Raw genomic sequence first — 23,328 nt, forward strand, 5'->3', positions numbered from 1 at the left:
GAAGCGGTATAGCTGTATATGCCTTTATAGAGTGTCACACTTCCACACGCTGATACAAACACACCCAGAACACCAGACCCAAGAGCATAAATAAAACTTTATTTCAGCACAAGTCTTCGTCTTTACAAAGTTGGACATCAATTACATCCTCAGAACCATCTTCATCTAGCACCCATTCGCAATCAACCCACTTTCCTTCATCTATATAAATTACAACTGACCAGTTTCCTGCATCACTATCAGAGTATACAATCTCAAACTTTTTTTTTTGAAGAGACAAGACTTCTATATTAGAACAAAACCGTTCAAAAGCTTTCCTTTGCTGAAATAGATATGCCCTCACGATGAGGTCCATTTCCATACACATAGACTAACAAAGACAAACTAGCAGTTACCACCACTTCAATCCTCGTGACACGCCAACTTAAAGCCTACATCTCCACTGCTTATTGACACCCTTAAAACAACTTCAAACTGCAAAATCAGTTCAAATTGCTAGAATGAGAGACGGCATAGATTTCCTGATGCCTTTGCCCATATGACTTTGCCACAGAAAATTGTATACAACGTTGAGAGCAGAAGGCTCCACAACAGTAAGAGCAGTATTGAAATACTCTCTGTGCTCTGTAATCTTCCCTGCCTTCACAGTCCACACATGCACCCAACACTTACTGCTGTCAACAGTCTCGCTTTCCTTCACTGCTTCGCTGCAGATGGCGTTCTCCTTTCTCTTCTTGGCTGCGCATGACACCAGCCTCTCCTTTACTTGGCTTTGCTGCAGTAGTTGACCCTCTCCCCTCCTCTACTGTCGACGCCTTCTCTCTCCGCTTCCCTGGCTTCGCTGCACCTCCTCTCTCCTCGTCACCACCAGCCAGTTGACCTTCTCTTTTTCACGTCTCCAATCGCCGCCACCCCTTGTTCTCTCTGCTTCACTGCAGTCGACCCTCGTCTTCTCTACTGCAGCTACGGCAGCATACAAGGTGGCACCCCCAACAACCACCGCTACCAGAGGCGGCTCAGTCAACAACGAACTCCTCCTCGTCGCCCACAATCGACCTTCTTTTCTCTCTCTGCCTGCAGTCGACCCTCGTTCTGGAAGAATCCGCCACCCAAGGCCCAATTCGGCATCTTCTCTTTTCATCGAATTTCCCTTGCGCCACCTCTCTCCTGCCACGTACACATCCATCACCTTCCATATGCTTCCCCTTCCAGAACCATCTCATGCACACACTAAATTGGCATCCCCAACAATTAATTGCCCCCATGCCCATGCACACTTTCGAATACAACCTACAAGTGCCCATTTTATTTTTTTGGGGCACGCACACATACAGAGCGACTGAATGACTGATACCATCTCCAGCAGACCACGCTCTGGACAAGCCTGTGCTTCCAAGATCCCATCATTTTCCTTGCACATACACTTCCATCAAGGCCTAAAGCTTGATTGCCGCATACAACCACACATCCATAACGCCCACGCTGAGTCAATGGGTGCTCCTATGACTTTACCACAATACGGAACATTACTCATGTACACATGTACAAGTTGAGTTTGGGGTTTTCAAAAATCTTCACACATCGTCATCATTCTTGGTTTGGGGTTTTCTCTGGGACAAGTGTTTCTCTTAGGGTTATGGGTATCTCCTTGCCTAGGGAGGATGATAGGGAGGATGATGTACCGGTCTTTTTTTCTGTACAGGATGGATGGCAGTTGGAGAGATGTGATGTGCAAGACCTTATTGAGGGCCCCCAGATTCGTCTACTCAGAGTTGTTGGCTGGTTAGGGAAGTGTGTGTTTGTTGACCCCCCCCTAGGGATGATCACAGAGAGTTATAGCCTTTGGTTGTTTGGTGGCTTTCCTATTAGACATTTGCATTGGGACCCCGGTGAGTGGGAGTGGAAGGATGCTTGTAACCCTTTGAAAAGCATGCCTTTTTTCAGTTATACAGTGCGCAATGCCAGACATCTTATCTTAGGACACATTCAGAGTGTCCCTACTCTTAGACCCCATTGGGAGTCTTACGGCATTTCGATTGACATTCAGAGGGTATTTTGGTGGAGATTGTGGCATTCTTATAGGAAGCCACAGATTTCCTCCTTTATCTGGGTTTCCCTTCATGGTGGTCTCGCCACTAATCAGTGGAGGTCTGTTATTGTTGCTTGCCCACCAGCATGCCCTAGATCTGCAGGAGTTTCGAAGTTAGTTTGCCATTGTTTATGGGAATGCAGGGAAGCACAGAGGGTTTGGTCTGTGATTGCACACCTCTTTGGTAGGATTAAGAGGGATGCTATCATTTCTTTTGGTTCTATTATTTGATTGACACAGTTTGGGCCTCAACTGAGGTTTGAGGGGACTCACAAGAGCTTGGCCATTTTGGTTAGGCAAGGAGTTGCTCGGCAGTGTTGTCTTTAGGATTCCATCCTTTCAAGGAAATCTGCCACATCCTCATTAGGACTACCATAAAACTCTGGATAAGACATCATTTTAACTCCCAAACTTCACCTCAAATCCAAGAAAACACCTTCCCTGAAACCCTCAACTCCTAGGGCATACACCCTTGTAAACTGAAGAAAATAGCAGAGCTATCCTCAGTCAAACAATGCCTAAGCAATCCTCAGTGGGGGCACCAAAAAACTGTCCGGAGGCTGGGAAAAGAAGAAATGCCTCTATAGCTACCTACCCAGCAGCCTTGGAAGACACAACAAACACAAGGGGCACCACCAGCACAATGCTGGAAACAGAAATTTCTCAAAATACCACACAGAGATCAATGGAGATTTCACACCAAGCAAGGTGGAGATCTCAACCAATCAGGAGCTCTGTGCTGCCAATAGGGTCCCGAATGAGAGGATGTGAAAAAGATACCAATGTTCTACTCGCTCATAAACTGGGTGCACTTCCTCTCCGCAGCCCTCGAAGATCCGTGGATTCTGGCCCAGGTAGCCATAATGGTGTGAATAATATCACTCCAAATCCTTCAAAGACACTGAGAAACAAGAACAGGAGTACCCTCAATGGCCTCAGTGCAACTAGCCTTCCAGATATTCCAGGCTGAGATGCTAGCAATAATCTCCCAAGAACTGTCTAACCTTTGTGCCGGAGAAATAGAAGTCTCCTTTCTGGGGAAAAAAAAACGGTCTGTCCCTTCCGTCGGTAGACACCGGAAAGAAACTATAATCCACAGGCTTCCCCAAGATCCTCGGGGGCCCGCCTAGAGACTCAGGTGGGAGAGCCCTCACTAGTTTGGCCGCAATGGTCATCTCCACCAGCTATGAGAAACGATGAATCAGGCGACTAACAGAACTTGCTGGCTATCTCCACTCTAGATCAGGGGCTGCAGGGGGCCGACAAGAAAGCTCTGGAGAGACGCGGGGCGGGGGGGGGGGGGGGGGGGGGGAGGAGGAGGAGGTGAGGGGGAGCAGGGGAGCGGGAGAGCAGAGAGGTTGGAAGACACTGCTTAGAGGTATCCATCGGAGAGGAAGGTTGCTGGGGAAGGCTTGACGAAGCGAGGGTGGGGTCAAGCTACCCCATTGGGCACTTAGGGCCAGAGGAGAAATCGTGACGAGGAATCGGCCGCCACATTGGGGGGGGAGGGGCCCTCTCCGTGATTGGAGGGGGCCCGCCGTCTGCAGGCAGGTGCTGTGTGATAAGTGCTCGAAAACGGTTCTCTGACAAAATTGAATCCTCTTGCATGCTGCCAGCTTGGTGCTCACGGTGGCGACGGTCAAATCTGGTGCTCAACCGGCGACCCGGGCCGGGGCCAACCATCCGCCACTCTCCGCTTGATGGGTCATCCATGGTTGGAACCTGGTGCTCCGCGGCTTGGGAACCTGCTCCTCCCTCGGCCCCCTGGTGAGGATCTGAGCGGGAAGTGAGGGGGGGGAACCACCGGGGGCGGTCTGCTAGTCTGACGCCAAGGGTAAGCTCTGGCCAGATGACCCATTTTCCTACAAATGAACCATTGGCCTGGAAGGCCAGGGTACTCTTCTCTCTGCAAAATGGCGTCGCCCCGAAGACTGGGGATCGATATCGTGTGAGGCACAGAATCTGGTGAGGCAAACACAGATGCAGAGAGATAGAATCCCGGCTACTCGTGCGAGGGCTAAGGCAGTGGTGAGGGGGGGTTCCATCACTCTCCCAATGGCACCACCAATCATCGGGAGAAGAGGAAGGTATTCCTTCCTGAGGCCTAGAAAGCACACTGTCATGGGAAAGCCTGAAAATCCAACAAGAGGGTCGGAGGATGCGATCCCTTTGGCAACGACAATCACTAGAGAAGATGTAGTCAGCAAGGTATGCAGAGTAGATGCGAAGATCAGCGGAGAGGTTGTCGAGAGCGCACATGACATAGTTGAGGGAGACCTCTTGGCCATACTCATTAACCCCATGCTCGAAAGTGGTATACCATCTAGTGGGGGCTGATGCTGCTCTCATGTTTCTATAATCCTAGTATTCCATGATCAGTTTTCCATGGACAGTTTTTTATCACCCCAATCAGATAGCTATGTTTATGTTTTATTTTCCATTATATGTTTATGTTTTATTTTCCATTCTATGATGAGATATGCCATGAACATTATTGTATCACTTTGGTCTCATAGGCCCATTGGGTCTTTAATAGACGCTTAATATATATTTCTTTCTCTCTCTCTCACATCCAGGAAGCCTCTCGCTGCTGCCTGAGAGAGGAACCCACCCAAGACCCCCCACCTCTCAAACGAGTCAGACAGTGCACACGAGCCTCTCCATTTCCCTGGCGTTACCATAGACCAGGCAGTTCAAATGCAATGAGCTAGGCACCCAAGACCCATTGGGCCACATAGGCGCCCTGCCCGTTAGTTCTAAGTCCAAGAGATGCTTCAGCGATACAGAGATGCCCAAACAGGACATGTGGACATGGATGCCCTTTACACAGTTCCAGAGGATGATGATGAGACCTCTCCACCAACCACCCTAGCTTAACGTTCCTTGGACCTTGGGTCATCGTGCTATTGTATTCTTGATGATGTATTCCTGAGGATGCTACTTGTATTTGTAGCTAGTAGTCTGTTTCCCGTGTTTTATTTTTCTGTTTTACCAGGATCGGTGAGACACTTGGATACTTTGTAACACCTTTTTGTCTCATAGACCCTAGTGGTCTTTTGAAGACGTTACTAAAAGTTTCTTTCGTTCTTTCTCCACACCGGCCCTAGGTGACCATCACTCAGTTCTTCCGACCACAAGAGGACGCCCCACTCTAGTGTGACTCTAGACCAAGCAACGACACTATAGCGAGCCGGACGTCCCACACTCCCTGGACCTTGCCGGCAACACAAACATCAACCGAGCTTGAGGAGAGCTTCGAGAGGCACTCTCTCTCTCTCTCTCTCTTGCTTGAGCTGCGGAGATATAGAGATAGCCTGCTTAGGCGCACGGAGAGCCAGACTCAGAGGCACATTACAGACTTCTTTAGTCCAGCCATCACTGCGCCAGATGGACCACAGCAGCAACAGGACATGGATACCACCCACACCAGCGGTACACTGATTGATCGTGCGATTGAGCTTGGGTGGTCCAAACGCCCACGACTACGGAGGAGGGCATCCCAGCATAGACAGAGGTTGCAGCGGCGGATTCGGATTATTCTTGCGAGACATGCGGGACACCCAATCAGGGTGCTGACCACAGAGGATATTGAGGAGATCCGCCAGCCCTCACTGTACTCCACTCACCTCCATAGCGTACCCCCCCCCCCCCTCACTATATTCACACCCTATAAGGGTTTCTGTTTACCTTCCAGTTCCAGTTTCATTTTCTAGGTGCCAATAGTATCATCTTTATTTTTTCATTTTCTGGTTTTTTATCCAAACATTGTATCAGATCCACCATGATGTAACTTTTTGGTCTCATAGGTCATTATGGCCTTTTGAAGACGTTAATATAACATTTCATTTCTCTCTCTCTCTCTCTCTCTCTCTCTCTCTCTCTCTCTCTCTCTCTCTCTCTCTCTCTCTCTCTACCCCCAGTATGGTACAGGATGGAGCTAGCTAGGTTGCATATCATGATTGTATACTCCATGCATATAGCTTTGCATTCTCCTAATAGTAGAGCTCCATCCCCTGCACACCCAGATTCAGCTTTTTTGTTCAGTACTTTTTCATTTTGTTGGGACGACAGAGGATACCCCATACAGGTACTCCGATTTGTCTCATAGGCCGAGTTCGGTCTTTTGGAAGACGTTAATAAAATCTTTCTTTCTCTCTCTCTCTCTCTCTCTATCTCTATCTCTATCTCTCATAGTTGTTTTCCTCATAGTTGTTTCAGTTTCACTTAGTTGTTTAGTTGTTTTTAGCTTTTCTCACACAGACATTGTATCAGATCCACCAATTGTTGTAATCTTTTTGGTCTCATGGGTCATTTTGGCCTTCTGAAGACATTAATATATCATTTCATTTCTCTCTCTCTCTCTCTCTCTCTCTCTCTCTCTCTCTCTCTCTCTCTCTCTCTCTCTCTCTCTCTCTCTCATGTAGGTGCCTTTGAGGACAGCTTTAGAGATAGAGATATAGTCTTCTACTCGGAGACTCACCAGGCCCCTGGTCAGATGATGCCACAGGTGATAGGATACAGATGGGAGACAGCTTGCAGAGTAGGGACGAGATCGGTACACAGTAGTAGAGGATCAGGAGGGGTGGCAGTTCTTTTCAGGGAGGAGCTGCAACCGCTTATACACATAGTTCGGAGAGATGATCAGGCCAGATATATGTGGGTGAGACTGAGGGCCAACATAGGCAGATTCCTGTATATTGCCATATGCTATTTTGCTCCTAGTACATCGACATATGCAGCACCTAGAGGGCAGTCTCCTTTCTCTGTGCTAGATGATGACATATGGGAGTTCTCTAGGGATGGAGACATCATCCTGTTAGGGGACTTTAATGCCCGGACGGGCAACCGCCAGACAGCCTTTTATGATACCTCGGAGGAGATGCTGAGAGAGTTGGACACTCTGGATATGGGATTAGACAGAAGCTCACAGGATGTGGAGTGCACAGAGTATGGGAGATATTTGGTAGATATGGGGACTGCGCATGGGTTGGCCATACTTAATGGCTTGCAGAGGTTTCCGTCAGCAGCTGGATTTACTTGCTTTCCACATAGACATGGTGCTAGCACAGTGGATTATGTTATGGCTATGCCCAGCTTTGTTTCATGCATTGAGGACTTCACAGTTGGATCTCGGCCCATTGGGGTAGTAGTGGATCATGCATTGTTGACATTGACTATCTCTTTTCACTTTACCACAGCTCAGAGGACACGAGGGGCAGATCACACTCGATATACTTTTACCTCAGAGACTGATGCTGTCTACACAGATGGGATTTATAGACGTCTGTACACAGAGGAGCCAGGGAGACCTTTGGAGGAGTTGACCCATATACTGACAGAGACTTTACATGATGCAGCGAGAGAGGCATATCCACATACTCAGCCTGGACAGAGACAGCATTCTAGATGTATGCCCCAGAACAGCTGGTATGATGAGGAGTGCAGAGAGACCAGAGCCCGACTGCAGCGGGAGGTTGCTTTGGGAGTCACTACTTACCGACAGTCACGTATTGCCTTCCGACGCCTTGTGCGAAGGAAGAAGCGGGCCTTCCTTGCTCAGCTAGAGCAGGAATTATACCAGCTTTTCTTGAGCCAGGATTCGAGGGAGGCTTGGCGTCTGTTTCATGAGTCCTCCCCTGCTTTGGCCATCACTTCTACAGAGGTCTGGGGTAGTTATGCAGCATCTCTATATACAGTTCCTGGACAGACACCTTTTCCTGACCCGCCAGCACCATGCCCACAGACATGTACTTTCTTTACCGCAGAGATGGTAAGGAAGGCCATTGATAGGATGAAGACTGGGAGAGCATATGATCACGATGGATTGGTTGCTGATTACTTTATTCATGCGAGAGACATGCTGGCAGAGCTTCTAGCAGTGATGTTCAATCGTGCTATGTGCGAAGGCTTACCCGAGACTTGGAGTAGGTCCACCATCGTGCCTATCTTCAAGTCAGGGGACCCTATGCAGCCAGGGAATTATCGCACTATTATGATTGGTCACACACTAGCACGATTGTATGCATCCATTCTTGAGCAGCAGTTGAGTAGATGGGCAGAGAGAGTTGGCATTCGAGCAGAGGGACAGGCAGGGTTCAGGAGAGGTTTCTCTACTCTTGACCACATCTTGACTCTCCGGGCCATTATTGAGGAGGGCAGGTCGCATGGGCGACGGATTTATTGTAGCTTTGTAGACTTCCGCAAAGCATTTGATACAGTGCCCAGAGCCAGATTGATGAGGCGATTACAGGAGATGGGGGTACCCACAGAGCTCATATGGGGAATTATGGCTTTATACAGATCAGTTGCAGGACAGGTACGCACCCCAGAGGGGGTCTCTACTTTGGTTCACTCCACTATAGGAGTGAAGCAAGGTTGCCCGTTATCTCCTTCACTGTTTGGTATGTATGTGGATGAGGCTTCTGACTACATTGAGAGATTGGGGGACAGAGGAGCCCAGCTAGCAGGTACATGGATCCCACTATTGTTATATGCTGATGATATTGTGTTGATCTCTGACTCTCCTGAGGGTATGCAGCGTCATCTGGATGCTTTACATGAGTTTGCACATGATAGTGGATTGTCTGTCAACCTTGGCAAAACCAAGGTTATGGTGTTTAACACCACGCCACAGTGGGTTCGGCGATCAGCTTCCACATTTACATATGGGCAGGAGATTGTGGAGTATACAGATGCATATACATATCTTGGGGTAGTATTCAGTGGGCCAGTGTTTTCGATGAGGAGAGCAGCAGAGACTAGATTGACTAGAGCACATGCAGCCCTGGGTGGTTTGGAGAGGATGTGTTCGCAGGTTCAGTTTCAGGAACCTCGAACAAAACTCTGGCTTTTTGACACTCTAGTGACATCAGCTATGCTTTATGGAGTGCAGATATGGGGACCTTCAGTGGGCCATCACAGCGCAGGCGGGTGGAGAGGTATGGAGAGGCCTTTGGTATCTATGATTGCTAGGCTTATTAGAGCCAAGGCTGTGGTACCTCATGAGATTATTCGAGCAGAGCTGGCGGCTGCCCCTCTGGTGATTGAGGCTCTTACGAGATCAGTCTCCTACATACATGGCTTGTGGGATCTCCCCCGAGACAGATATGCACGCCTCGCCCTGGAGTCCTCCCGACAGTTAGCTTTACAGGGAGACACGGCTTGTTGGTATGGACAGATGACATCTTGGTTCCAGGCACATGGTTTTAGCATGGACAGATTGCCTCCCTTCCAGTATTCTCTGGAGGCACCCTCTCTCACTCTTACACGGACAGAGATTACCAGACTCATCCGTCAGGATTTAGTTCAGCTGGACATTAGGAGGACATGGATACAGCCGACTGAGGAGCTGGGCACGAAGATGGCTTTCTACAGAGAACATTTTCTTCAGCTCACAGCAGATGGTTTTGTGATCAGACCCAGTTACATGGATGTACACTTGTCTCATGCAGTACGATGTGCTATTGGTCAGATTCGCACATCCTCACACCAGCTTGAGATTGAGATTGGCCGATATAGAGGTATACCAGCTGAGGCCAGGATATGCCGAGTATGCCATGGGGAGCCAGAGACAGAGCTGCATTATATATGCATTGTACTGCATACTATGAGATACGTGGTCGTTTCCACTGTTTATTCAGAGAGGGTTTTGGACCACTTTCCAGAGTCATGGGGTACCAGGACCAGAGGTGTTTGGGATTGTTCTTGCTTGAGCTGCGGAGACATAGAGATAGCCTGCTTAGGCGCACAGAGAGCCAGACTCAGAGGCACATTACAGACTTCTTTAGTCCGGCCATCACTGCGCCAGATGGACCACAGCAGCACAGCAGGACATGGATACCGCCCACACCAGAGGTACACTGATTGATCGTGCGATTGAGCTTGGGTGGTCCAGACGCCCACGACCACGGAGGAGGGCATCCCAGCATAGACGGATGTTGCAGCGGCAGATTCGGATTATTCTTGCGAGGCATGCGAGACACCCAGTCAGGGTGCTGACCACACAGGATATTGAGGAGATCCGCCAGTGTCCGATGCGGCACATATTATGAGATGGAGGTACCTCCATAGTGTACCTTCCAGTTCCAGTTTCATTTTTTAGGTGCCAGTAGTATCATCTTTATTTTTTCATTTTCTGGGTTTTTTTATCCAGACATTGTATCAGATCCACCATGATGTAACTTTTGGTCTCATAGGTCATTATGGCCTTTTGAAGACGTTAATATAACATTTCATTTCTCTCTCTCTCTCTCTCTCTCTCTCTCTCTCTCTCTCTCTAGCCCTTGCGCCTCCCTTTCCCCACCCGCCCTTCCTCAGGTCCCCCAAGGCAACAACATAACTCTCTCTCTCTCTCTAGTTGGGCAGATCCAGACGCCCGAGGGTTCGCGGATCCTTACATCAGAGACGGTGCCTACACCGGAGGATTCAAGGAATCATTGCGAGGCATCAGGCTCGTCCGACCAAGCATCTCACTATGGCAAATACCGAGGCCATGCGGCAGAGACCCATGCTAGAGCTCCTAGGATGATTACCACTCCAGCCATATACTGTTGTACTCACTGTCACTTTTGTACTCCCCCATATTCATGTATTCATGTATCCATGTACTCATGCACCCCATTTTGACTAGTAGCATTAGCTTCCCACTCTCCCTAGTTGCTGCTTCCGGATGCTCCCTACTGATGTATTGTAGGGCTAGATACTTACCTTCAGTCCTTTCTTTTCTTTTCCAGTGTATCAGATGTCACATGGTTGTAACTTTGGTCTCATAGGTCACTTTGGCCTTTTGAAGACGTTAATTCGTTTCTCTCTCTCTCTCTCTCTCTCTCTCTCTCTCTCTCTCTCTCTCTCTCTCTCCTCCCTGCCTGTGGGAAGCGCTACAGAGTAAGCTCGAGGAATGGCTCCAAGTCTCCAAGAGAAGCTCAAGGCGCTCGAGACGGCAATGAAGGCCCTCAAGATATGGTCATCACTTACTTGAGCTAGGAGCGCGACACCATCTCGTTATTTATAACGGGATGAGACAGTGGCAGGATTCAGGAGCACTGACATGCTTTCCACGATCGCCGGGGGGGGGGGGGGGGGGGGGGGGGGGGGGGGGTGGGGGTAGCACAGTGGACTACATCATGGGGTCCATGGAGACCACACAGGCAGTGACATCTTTCACCATCCCCCCTGTCCTATTGGTGCGGATCACATGTACCTCTTACTGTCACTGGCGAGCTCCACACCAGCACCCACACAGCCCACACAGGCATCGCATACAACTTTCTACTTCACCCATGACTTGGCAGACATATATGAGCATCATGTATATGACGGGCTATTCCAGATGGATCCCCTGTCACCTCTAGACACATTCACCACCTAGCAGTCATCTCTACTACATACGGCCGCCACCCGCAGCTTCCCCCATCATACACACATTGCACACTCAGATAGATCTGGGAGCATGCCCCAGAATCGATGGTATGATGATGAGTGCAGAGAGCTATATAGACACCTCCGTGCCCAAAGAGCACTGAGGACCATTACACTAAGACAGGCGAGCCGATAGATGAGGATCCTCACACGCCGTAAGAGGCGTGCATATGAGGAGGCACAGTACTGGAATATATACCACCTACTCATGAGCAGAGATGCAGCCACTGCATGGTGCAGGATGAGAGAGCCTTGCCCTCGTACCCCGATTGAGGATCCACAGACATGGCACACACATGCAAAGAGCCTCTACCATATCCCTCAGCAGCCGTCCATACCACAGCCACAGGACTCCCGCCCTACCACCTCTACTTTCTTTACTGCCTCGATGGTAGAGAGAGCTATCCGCCGGTTACAGCATGGGAGATCGGCTGACCACACAGGTATACAGAGTAAGCATCTTATTTATGCAGCTGACACATTGGGACCCTTTGTTGCTCACCTCTTTAATAGGGCACTAGTGGAGGGCCTACCAGCTGAGTGGACTATGCACACCATCGTGCCTCTCCAAAAAGCGGGAGACATGCTAGACCCCAGCAACTACAGGACTATCATGATTGGTCATACATTGGCCAAACTTCATGGCGCAGTGCTCGAGGCAGAGTTGAGCTCATATGCAGACAAGGAGGGATTGCGAGCACCAGGGCAGGCTGGATTCCGACGAGCTTTCTCCACTATTGACCATATATTCACTCTGAGATGTTTGATTGACCAGGCTAGGGCGCGGGAGAAGAGATTATACTGCTGCTTTGTGGATTTCCGCAAAGCATTTGACACGTTCCACGAGAGAGATTCTTCCAGCAGTTCCAGTCATTGGGGATCCCATCAGAGATGGTTTGGGGCATCTATGCTTTATATGAGCAGGTCCTCGGGCGCATACGCTATCTGATGTTATTGCTAGCACCATAGGTGTGAAGCAAGGATGCCCACTCTCCTACACTATTTGGGCTATACATGATGAGTTGGCTGACTTCATTGGTCACGGTGGTGGGGACGGGGTAGACATCTCAGGTACCACAGTCCACACTATGCTATATGCAGATGATAATATTATGGTCTGTGAGTCGCAGATGGGACTACAGCACCATCTCCATGCACTCGACGACTTCTGCACACAGAGGGGGCTTACAGTGAACCCTGGGAAAACCAAGGCCATGATTTTCCACACCTCAGGGCCGGCTCGACAACAGGCCATCTTCACACTAGCAGGAGGACAGGTAGAGGTGGTACACTCATATGTGTACCTGGGGATTACATTTACGACTCCGCCAAGAAGATTTACTATGGCACAGGCAGCCAGGGATAGACTCACACGAGGGTATGCAGCTCTGGCCATGCTAGAGAGACAGTGTCACCAGGCACACTTCCAGGAGCCCCGCACGAAGGGGTGGTTGTTTGACACACTAGTCACCCCTGCTTTGATGTATGCTGCAGCAGTATGGGCACCTGGGCTCGCCACCTCCACATGGTCTCAGATAGAGAGGCCTCAGATACTCATGCTCTCACGGATGATCCGCAGCAAACCCTCCATCCCACATGACATTGTCCAGACGGAGTTTGCTGCACCTCCTATGCTAGTAGAGGCCCTCTTCCAGACGATCTACTTCATACAGAGGATCAGAGATATGCCATCAGATCGACATGCCTTGCCTGCAATCTCCATCCTCTGGCGGAAATGAGATCCGTCAAGTCTCTGAAGCATAACATGATCATCAGTAATCGATGGATCAGGAACAAGCACAAGGACCCGGGGTACACCATCAAGAGTGGCGGTAACGGCCGCAGAAGCTGAGGCGGGAGAGCTCGGGACGATTGGTACCTCTAGAACCTGGCCAAAGGATGCCCCTATGGAAGCTAAAACCTTCCGATAGGAACGAGGAAGAGCAGGGAACCGTAGTGAGACGGGGTAAGGCGTTGATCCTCCACCACTGGATCAAAGCCCACCTGGTACTGAAAGAAGAAAATCTTCCTGGGACCAAGAGGAAAGGGGCTGCTAGCCAAAGCCTCAGAAGTAGCTTCTGAAGAATGAAAGTCCACCTCGAAGAAGCCTCGACCAAGTAAACGAGTATCCTGAAAGTGCACAATCAGCTCCAAAGGGAGAGCTGCTAGAAGCCATTCAAGGGCCTGCGAACGAGAGGGGTGGGAACCATAAACTCTCGCAACAAGGGTAGTCCGGACCTCAAGTTCAATGTCGTGCTGAGGAGAGGTGAGCTCGTCTTGTGAAAAATTGATGATTCTCCCAGCCAATGGGGGTGATGAGAGATTGGTTGCGGTAGAAAAATCCCTAAGACCAATCAAGAAAAGTGGGCGGCCGACTTGAATCCAGATGAAATAGCTGGGAAAACGGGAGAGGAAGGGGGGCAAAGGTGGGGAGTAAGCAAGGGCAAAGGGGCAGGCGGGGGCAGCAAAGAAGCAGTATGGGAGCTCCCTCAGCAGAGGTACTCCCGATTGGCATTGACCTCATCCATACAGTTGGCAGAGGATGGACATAGTCATTGCTGGTACGCTCAGATGAGATCATGGTTTGACCTACATGGTTTGCGGAAAGAGGCACTACCACCCTTTTAGTATAGTCTGGATTGTCCAGTTTTGGATCTCACCCGCTCAGAGCAAAACCGCGTGATCAGGATGGATATCATCAGAGTGGACACAGAGAGGACATGGACTAGCCCCCTTGAGCCCTTGGGCACGAAAATGACTCATTACAAGAGCCATTTTCTACACCTCTCACCGGATGATTTTATCACCCGCCCGGCGTACATGGATGTACACCTATCACGTGGGATACGTTGTGCCATTGGACAGATCTGGACCTCATCACACTAGCTGCGGATTGAGACAGGGCGATATGTGCATCAGATCGTGGATGACCGCATTTGTCAGCTATGCTACCAGGAGGTAGATACAGAGGAACACTACATTTGCCGATGTACAGTCTATTATGAGATCCGAGGGAGATATCACTGCCTCTTCCGAGAGGGTTTTGGGCCGTTACGCAGGGTCATGGAGTTTGAGGATCAAAGATGCCTCGGATTGTTTCTACTTGAGCTCAGGAGACATAGAGAGACCCTCTTGGCAGACAGGAGGCCGAGCCATGATGTGCCTAGACAGAGGACCCTAACAGATTTCTTCAGCACCAGCACCAGCACCAGCACCAGCACCCCAGCCCACACACCTCCTGATACCTCCTCTATTGGGCCATCAGGGCACCGACCACGCTCCCAGGGAGTCACCACTGATAGAGCAGTTATCTTATGTCGTCTCGTCGACCACGCCCACCAGGATCCCGACCACACCGTCCTCACCATCGCCAAATCAGAGCCATTATTGCTCGGCATCGGAGGCGCCTACCTCGCTTCTACGACCTCTCCATTCTAGACAGCCCCATGGCGGAGATACTTGATCTAAGGAGAGGGCAACACTTCAACTTATGAGCATACATGGATCTACTTGATATACATTTTTCAGTATTTTCCAGTATTTTCTACTGAGTATCATCTCGGATTCTTACAGTTCTGTTCTTATAACTGCAGGACAATCAGTTTATTGTACTTTTTAGTCTCATTTAGTTGTTTTCTTTGATGAGACACCAACTTCAGATGTACTCTCAGTTTTGGTCTCATAGGCCATTATGGCCTCTTAGAGACATTAATATATCATTTCATTTGGCCTTTCGCAGACGTTAATCTCTCTCTCTCTCTCTCTCTCTATATATATATATATATGGTACAGGATGGAGCTAGCTAGGTTGCATATCATGATTGTATACTCCATGCATATAGCTTTGCATTCTCCTAGTAGTAGAGCTCCATCCCCTCCACCACTCATTGTACTTATTGCACACCCAGATTCAGCTTTTTAGTTCAGTACTTTTTCATTTTGTTGGGATGACAGAGGATACCCCATACAGGTACACCGATTTGTCTCATAGGCCGAGTTCGGTCTTTTGGAAGACATTAATAATATCTTTCTTTCTTTCTTTCTTTCTCTCTACCTCCAGAGATTGGCACCAGTAGCCCAGCCACATACATTGGGAGTGACATCTCAGCGAGCAGAGGAGATTCGAGCTAGGCGACGACCTAGACTAGCCGGCTACCAGACACCATGGCTACACCACAGAGAGATCGCGGCCATCCGGTCTCGACACCAGCAGAGGAGGTTGAGGAGGAGCTAACACATTTTCGCTCTGATCCAAGACGCATGTTCCAGACATTTACGGCATCCTCAGATCGGATGTATGACATATTGTACCCAGACTATGGGACTGGATGGAGTTAGGAGTAGATAACATATCATACTTGTATCACCCCTTCAGCATATAGAGATGCATTAGTAGCCCTAGTACTCCATTCACACCCTCTCGTTTGTACACCACCATTGAGTCCCCTATGGTCGTGTTGTCATACTTGTACATTTTATTCTCAGTCCACGTTTTCCTCTTGATGACTGGAGGAACATCATTGTACTACTTGTTTGTCTCATAGGCCAATTTTGGCCTTTTGCAGACGTTTATATATCTTTCTTTCTTTCTTTCTTTCTTTCTCTCTCTCTCTCTACCTACAGTTTACATACAGTGGAGAGCCTGTGGAGTATGTTGCCTCGTATGTATACCTTGGGATCACTTTTGCCGGACCTCAATTCTCGATGCGGAAGGTGGTCAAAGCTAGATCGATGAGGGGATATGCAGCCCTTGGCTCACTAGAGAGGCAATGCTCATAGATACAGTTTCAAGAGTCGAGGTTGAAGCTTTGGCTATTTGATACTCTAGTTACACCTGCACTAATGTATGGTGCCCCCATCTGGGGTCCCAGCTTATACCAGAGGAGGAGACAGAGGAGAGAGTCGGCCGAGACAGATACAGAGGAGGTATAAGATGGGTGGAAGCCTATGGAGAGGCCCCTAGTGGCGATGATGTCGCGCATGATTAGAAGTAAGCCATCAGTGCCACACAAGATTGTGCAGGGAGAGATGGGGGCTACACCAATAGTCACAGAGACTCTATTCCAAACAGTGACATACTGGCACAGGCTATGGGAGCTTCCACTAGATAGATACCCCCGGCTAGCCATGGAGTCCCCGAGACAGCTGACACTCGAGGGAGATACAAAGTGCTGGTATGCACAGGTAGGCACTTGGTTTGGAATGCACGGCATGCAGATGGAGGGAGGCACTCCCCCCGTTCCAGTACAGCATAGAGGCCCCGTCATTTGCTCTCAGCTGCACAAAGCGGAGCAAGGTTATCAAGAAGGTTGTTGTCACACTGATACTCAGAGGACATGGAGTTCACCTAGTTGTCCACTGGGGACGAAGATAGCCTTTTACAGAGATCACCTCCTATGCCTGACAAAGGATGGTTTCATCTTCCCCCCACGCTACATGGACACACACCTATCTTTTGGGGTGAGATGTGCGATCGGTCAAATCCGCACCTCGTCCCATGAGCTAAGAGTGGAGATTGCCAAATATGGGCCCAAGGCAGCCGCACCAGAGGACAGGATATGACAACTCTATCACACAGAGCCCGAGATAGAGGATCATTACATATGTCGATGCCCTGTATACTATGAGATTCAGGGGAGGTTCCACTTCCTCTTCCGAGCTAGGTTCGGACCACTTTCTAGGATAATGACTTCCCGGATGAGAGATGCTTGGGACTTTTTATTCTAGAGCTCCACAGACAGAGGGAGTCCTTAGAGAGATCCAGACCATCTATACTTCCTTGAGGACAACCACAGAGACCTCTCATTGACTTCTTCCATACCAGCACTCTGAGGGCCGATCCACCCACCATACCCGGACCACAGGCTAGTGCAGGATCTCATCCGAGAGGTGTGCCACTCGACAGAGCCACTGAGTTATGCAGAGCTCGACACCCGAGACCCCATGGACCTCGCCCACAGCCACGCCACCACAAGAGGATTCGGGCCATCATCTCCCATCATTGCAAGACCTTCTTGCGTCGGCTCAGTTTTACCACCTTGAGCACCATGTCACAGCCGCCCATGAGGGATGTATTAGGGTGATATGAGAGCTCTCTGCTCATGTACCTAGATCAGATTTTATAGTTCTAGATTTTTATTATCTTTCTTTATTACTATTTTGTACCCACAATAATGTGCCTTTTGGTCTCATAGGTCATTTTGGCCTTTCGAAGACGTTAATACAACTTTCTTTCTTCTTTCTTTTTCACACACACACATGCACACACGCGTGCCCATGCTCGCCCATGTACAGCAAAGATCTATCAAATTCTTTTTCACAAAAGTTTTCTTTGCAATTCAAAGAAATAGAAGTGAATCTTCTAAAAAATACCTGAAAAACTAGCTGATATTGTTGAATGCGGTGGAATTGACTTTTTTGAGCTTCTATGTCTTTAGAAAGCTTTCGCACATAAGTCAGGACTTCCTGCATATCGGAGTCTATTTTGATCACAAAAAAATACATAAAATTGGTCAGTTTAAAATATTTAACCTTCTAAAAATCAAGAAATTAGTTAAAAATAAGAATCACCTACTTTCATCCAGAATCATGTCCTGATGTGCACGCTGCCTTATTGATGCAACCTCACTCTTTAGTTGGTCCAATTGCTTCATCAAGTCAGCGCTAAATAGCTTGACATTCTCTACTTTACTTTCTTCTGCAGTGATCATAGCATCTTTGCAGCTATTGAAATCAGAAGCCATCATCTGATATGATGTGTACTCGATTTCTGGTATTGGAATCTGGTATTCTTGCATTAAGCATATGTATTCCTTAATTGCAAGAAACTGCTCTTCAAGAGCATCCATTCTCTCTTGCATAGCCTGTGGGCACCATTGGTTTGTCTCAAGATACCACCATAAGTAAGTGACTTCCAAACATTACCACCAGTGGTCCAAAACATAAAGCTGGTAGCATTCTTCTTCTCTAGGGACTTTTTTTAAAACGAAAATGAACATCTATGAAGTATGACTAACTCAAAAAAATCCAGGATAAAGTCCTGTAAAAGTTTCATCTATGGTCATGTGGAAAACAAGCGACGCTGCCGTAACAAATCCAGAGAGGGGAAATGACATGAAGACCCTGTGGCTGTATACATGAAGAAAAGACCATGGTCTCATTCTCTCATCCAGGAAGCTCTCCGGCTCGCTGTGGAGCATGAGGAGCCTTGAATCCTGCTCCACGTGACCATGAGGGTGTGTATAATATCCTGCCAAACTACAAAGAGTGACTAAGAGGCATGAATCTGAGTCCCATCTAGACCCTCTGTGCATGTTGATCACCAGATCTACGATGCAATAAGACTAGCAATGATCTCCCAAGCCGAGTATACAGAAGTAGAAAGAAGTCTTTGAAGAGATACCGATACTGCGTCTAGGCTGACATGTTACGGGACTCCCCTGTGGATCAAACTAGCTGTAGCATTGTAGAGTACCCATTTCGCAGGCGGACAGGATAGGAGTTGTAGCATAGGAGAGGTTTGGAGCAGAGGTGGGATGGGGCAAAGGCACAGAGGAGGTCCAAATGAGAGGAAAAGAACGCTCACATGCAGGGAGTTGGTCGAGCTGTTGAGGCGTGTCCTGAACCGCCTTGGGACACTTGTGACGGGCGCAGGGTGCTGACGAAGAAGCCGGTGTAGAGGGTGTACAAGTGGTTGTGGGGTGAGGCTGACGAAGAGTTCCCTGCAGCACCAAAGCTCTGGGGAGGCGAAAGAGAAAGGTGATAAACGGAGCAGAAGGGAGCATGAAGCGAGAAGTGGCCGATTTTTTGAATTGGGCAGTGAAGCGCTTGCTGTGATCCTGAAGATTGGAGTATATGAGTTTGGGAAAGGAAAAGGGTTTCACTTGGCAGACGCAGAGAAAAGCATCAACAAGCATGGGATTGGGGATGGAAAGTGATGAGGGGGGTTCTCGGAGAAGAAAAAAATAATAAAAAAGGCGAAAGAGTTGATGAAAGCGGGAATAAGAAGAGTGCCGGGGATCAAGATAGGCCTTACACTTATCCAACAAGGCAATCAACGGTAAACCACAGAAAGAAGGCGTAGTAGGTTGAGGAACAGAGGGAAAGTTTAAGGCATGAGTGAGACTATCTGGGGTCATGTAGCCGACGGAGAGGCTAGAGAATTGATGAGGATAGGCAAAAAGGAGGGGTTAATCAATGGTGGGAAGGGCAACAGATGCAAGGATTTGACAATTTAGGGTAGTGATTTCCGGAGCAGAAAAAATGGAAGTGAACGAGGGGGGGCGGGGGGGAAGATCTGAAATTTGAATTATGAGGGTGGAAGGGAAGTGCGTAGAAGGGATGGAGAGGCTAAAGTGATGTGAGAAGACTTACTGGGGGATTTCGGCGGTCTGCAAGAGGGTGCCTTCGCAGATGTAGATGAATCAGATGCCGAAGAAGAACTCGAGTGGCCTCCGTGACTTGGGTGATAGGCTTCGTCAGACGAAGAAGCAGAGCCCAATGATGCAAAAAACGGAGGAGGAAGCAGAGCCCGATGATGCAGATGAAGAGTGCACTGACGCCTTGGTTGGGGATACTTGTGGAGAAGGTGAAGAGGAAGGAGCGGTCACGGGTGTCGAAGAGGAAGCCATAGATGGAGGAGGGGTGTGAGAAGGTTGGTGAGGAAGATGATGCAACGGAGAAATACCTTTAGTTCCTCCAAAACGAAACTTGCATTAGATGTGAAGCAAGATTCGCCAAAAGCATGCCCTATAAGAATCGAGCGCAAAGAATGCCAAAAGCATGTCTAAAAAAGATTGCGTACAAAAAGCACAATTTGGGCGAGATAAACGAGAAGGTGGCGCGGTGGTGGTGGGCGAGCAGAAGGTGCACGAGAGGGAGGGGAAGGTGGATGGGCGAGAGGGACAGGAAGGTGGTGGGCGAGAAGGTGGCCGAGGGCAAGAAGGTGGAGGTGGGTGGATGAGAGGGAGGGGAAGGTGGTGGGCGAGCAAGTGGAGGTAGGCAAGAAGGTGGGGGTGGGCGGAGGGAGAGGTGCGGTGGGGTGGGGTGGGCGAGATGGAGGGAGAGATGGAGGGTGAGAAGGTGGAGGTGGGGTGAGCGAGATGGAGGGGGAGGTGGAGGGCAAGAAGGGGAGGTGGGCCAGAAGGTGGAGGTAGGCGAGAAGGTGGAGGTGGGCGAGAAAGAGAAGGAGAAGGACAAAAGGGAGGTGGAGGGCGAGAAACAGGTGGGGGGGCAAGGAAGGAAGGTTATATATATATATATATATATATATATATATATATATATATATATAATGGTGAAGAAGAGAAAAGTAGGTAGAGGGGGAAAGGAGCTACAATGAAAAGAGCCCTGTTTTTTTTTTTGGGAGAAAATTTTATATAGATATAAGAAATAAACAATGAAAATGAGGAAGAGAGAGACAGAAAAAGAAAAAATAGAGAGAAAATATGCATTTGTGCAGAGTGATAGAAGCAGAGAGAAGAGAAAAAAGAAAAGGAAGGGATTAAGTGGGTTAGGAGTATACTTCTTGGCGCGGGAGCCGTTGATCAAAGGAAGGAGTGTTCTATCAAGATGTGCAAGTTTAACAGCGCCTTGCGGAAGGATCTGGTTGACAATGTATGGCCCTTGATAAGCTGGAACCAGCTTCTTGGCCCTTTTCAGATATTTGGCGTGGTCCAAGAGTACCTGGTCTCCATCTTGGAACTGCAGTCTGCGAAGGTGACGATTGTGCCAGGCCTTACGGCGATGCTGTTCAGCACTAAGAGCTTGGATGGCCAAGAGTCTGGTCACCTCCAAGCGTGCTAAGCAGGGTACTGCAGCAGTACATGCGATGGCGAAGCCAGGAAGGTTTGAGGTGCCAACCCGAGCAGAGCCTGCATTAAACTCAAATGGTGACATTGCTTCTAGACCATAGGCTAGCTGGAAAGGGGTCTTCCGCGTGGTAGCCTTGCAAGCAGTGCGATAACCCCAGAGAATGCCGTAGATTGCTTGGCCCCATGTGCGTGGGTGAGTGTGGCAAGTTTTTTGGAGTAGAGTACCCAAGACCTTGTTGGTGCTCTCTGCCTGCTCGTTCGCCTTGGGGTAGTAAGCACAAGAATTCCGATGGAAGTGAGTGAAGAGATGAGAGCATTTTGTTGACAAAGTGGGAACCCTGATCACTGGTGATTTCAAGAGGACAACCACACCTGCTGAAGATATATTCATAGAGAAATTTGGCCACTGTGGCTGCCATGTCGTCCCCAGTTGTCTGGACCTCAGCCCACTTGGTGGCGTAGTCGGTGGAAACCAGGAGAGATTTTGCTTGAGAAGGGTACGCCATTGGCTCTATAGGCCCCACGAAGTCGATACCCCACCGCCCGAAGGGTAGCCAAGCTAATGAGATGTGGAGGGAGCGATTCGCCTGGTTAGAGGGTTTCCAGCCACACCTTTGGCAAATGTCGCAATGTTGGACATGCAGATTGGCATCTTTGAACATAAATGGCCACCATAGGCTGCTCTGGAAGATTCGATGTGCAGTAATGTGACTGGGGTTGTGGCCACCAGATGGGCCAGCATGTGCATCCTCCAAGATGGAGGGAACTTCATGTGGACTAACACAACGCCTCAAAACACCGTCTGCACCAGCTTTGTAAAGTTGTCCTCCGATGAGTTGAAAGGGCCTACTCTTGATCAGGAGGCAGCGTTTGTCTTGTGTTGTAGCCGGATGCGGATAGGAGCTTGTACCGAGAAATTGAAGAACATCCCCATAACAATGGGGGGCAGCATCTACCTTAAATAAGACACTATCCGGAAGATCATCAGAAATACCTGAAACGGGTTCACCGGAGTTGATGCGCAAAAGATGGTCAGCCATGACATGATGTATCCCAGGGCGCAGAAGGATGTCGAAATCAAACTCCTGGAAGATAAGTACCGGTGCCACACACAAAACCAGCAACATGATGTTTGTTGAGGAGTTGAGGAGATACTTTAGGGCGTGGTGGTCAGTGATGACAATGAAATGGACACCCAAGAGATAATGGCAAAACTTCAGAAGCGCTTAGACTATTGCTAGTCATCTCTCTGTAGTGATGTAATTCTGTTCTGTTGAAGTCAAAAGCCAACTGGCATAGTGATGGGCCGATCCAAATTTTGCTCCTCGGGATAGCGCTGCTTGTGCCCAAACTTACGACATTGCTCCGCCACGCTCAACTGGTGAAGGCGACCTGCGAGCTCCCCAAACCCCCACCTCTGTCGGCTATGTCACCCCCCATTCTTCCTAGGCCCCCCCTCCTTCCTCCCCCACTGTTCGCCCCTGCTTTTGCCCGCCCCTCTTCCTCCCGCCCCTTACCCTCCTGCTCTCCTTGTTCACCTCCCCTCCTCTCTCCGCCTCTTCCATTCTGGGCAGCCTTTGCTGCAATGCCCTTCCCCCGCCCTTCTTCGCATGTGTGTCCAGCCCTCCTCCGTTCCCCTTGCTTCCCTCCGTTTTTGCCCCTTTTCCACCCTCCCTTCCTTTCCTCCACCTCCATGCCTGCCCCTTCCCCTTGGTTCAGATTTCTCCTCATCCGCGTTCAAGTCGGCCTTTTTCTTCGATTAGCATAATGGCTAATCAATCTCCCCCGGCCGAGCAAACCATTGTTTTCTCTGAAGCCGAGCTCGGGGTCCTCTACGACGAAATCGAGAAAGACTCCAAAACGACATTGCCAGAATCTTTTGATCTCACCCTTCCCGTCTCCAAGCTCGGGATTGGGTCCTGGCGGCTCTGCCCTCCTACCTCACCTCACACTTTCGAGATGTCAGGTTGCTTGGAAGAGGTTTCTTCCAAGTGGATTTTGATTATAAGG

The 23,328-nt window shown here is 49.2% G+C and overlaps 1 protein-coding gene across 1 annotated transcript in view; it reads right to left on the bottom strand.

Moving 5' to 3' along the window:
• The window catches only part of LOC147628464 (uncharacterized), a 121,433-nt gene that overhangs the window by 80,083 nt on the left and 18,022 nt on the right, over positions 1-23,328 (bottom strand). Inside the window, exons 5-6 of the mRNA XM_086813052.1 lie at positions 18,081-18,369; positions 17,879-17,985 (exon numbers count right to left, since the gene is read on the bottom strand). Coding sequence (XP_086669178.1) covers positions 17,879-17,985; positions 18,081-18,369 — 396 coding nt within the window. The remainder of the gene's footprint in view (positions 1-17,878; positions 17,986-18,080; positions 18,370-23,328) is intronic.

The sequence above is a fragment of the Cibotium barometz genome, chromosome 19, assembly GCF_041138505.1.
Source record: "Cibotium barometz isolate CiBa-2024 chromosome 19, ASM4113850v1, whole genome shotgun sequence".
Lineage (NCBI taxonomy): Eukaryota > Viridiplantae > Streptophyta > Polypodiopsida > Cyatheales > Cibotiaceae > Cibotium > Cibotium barometz.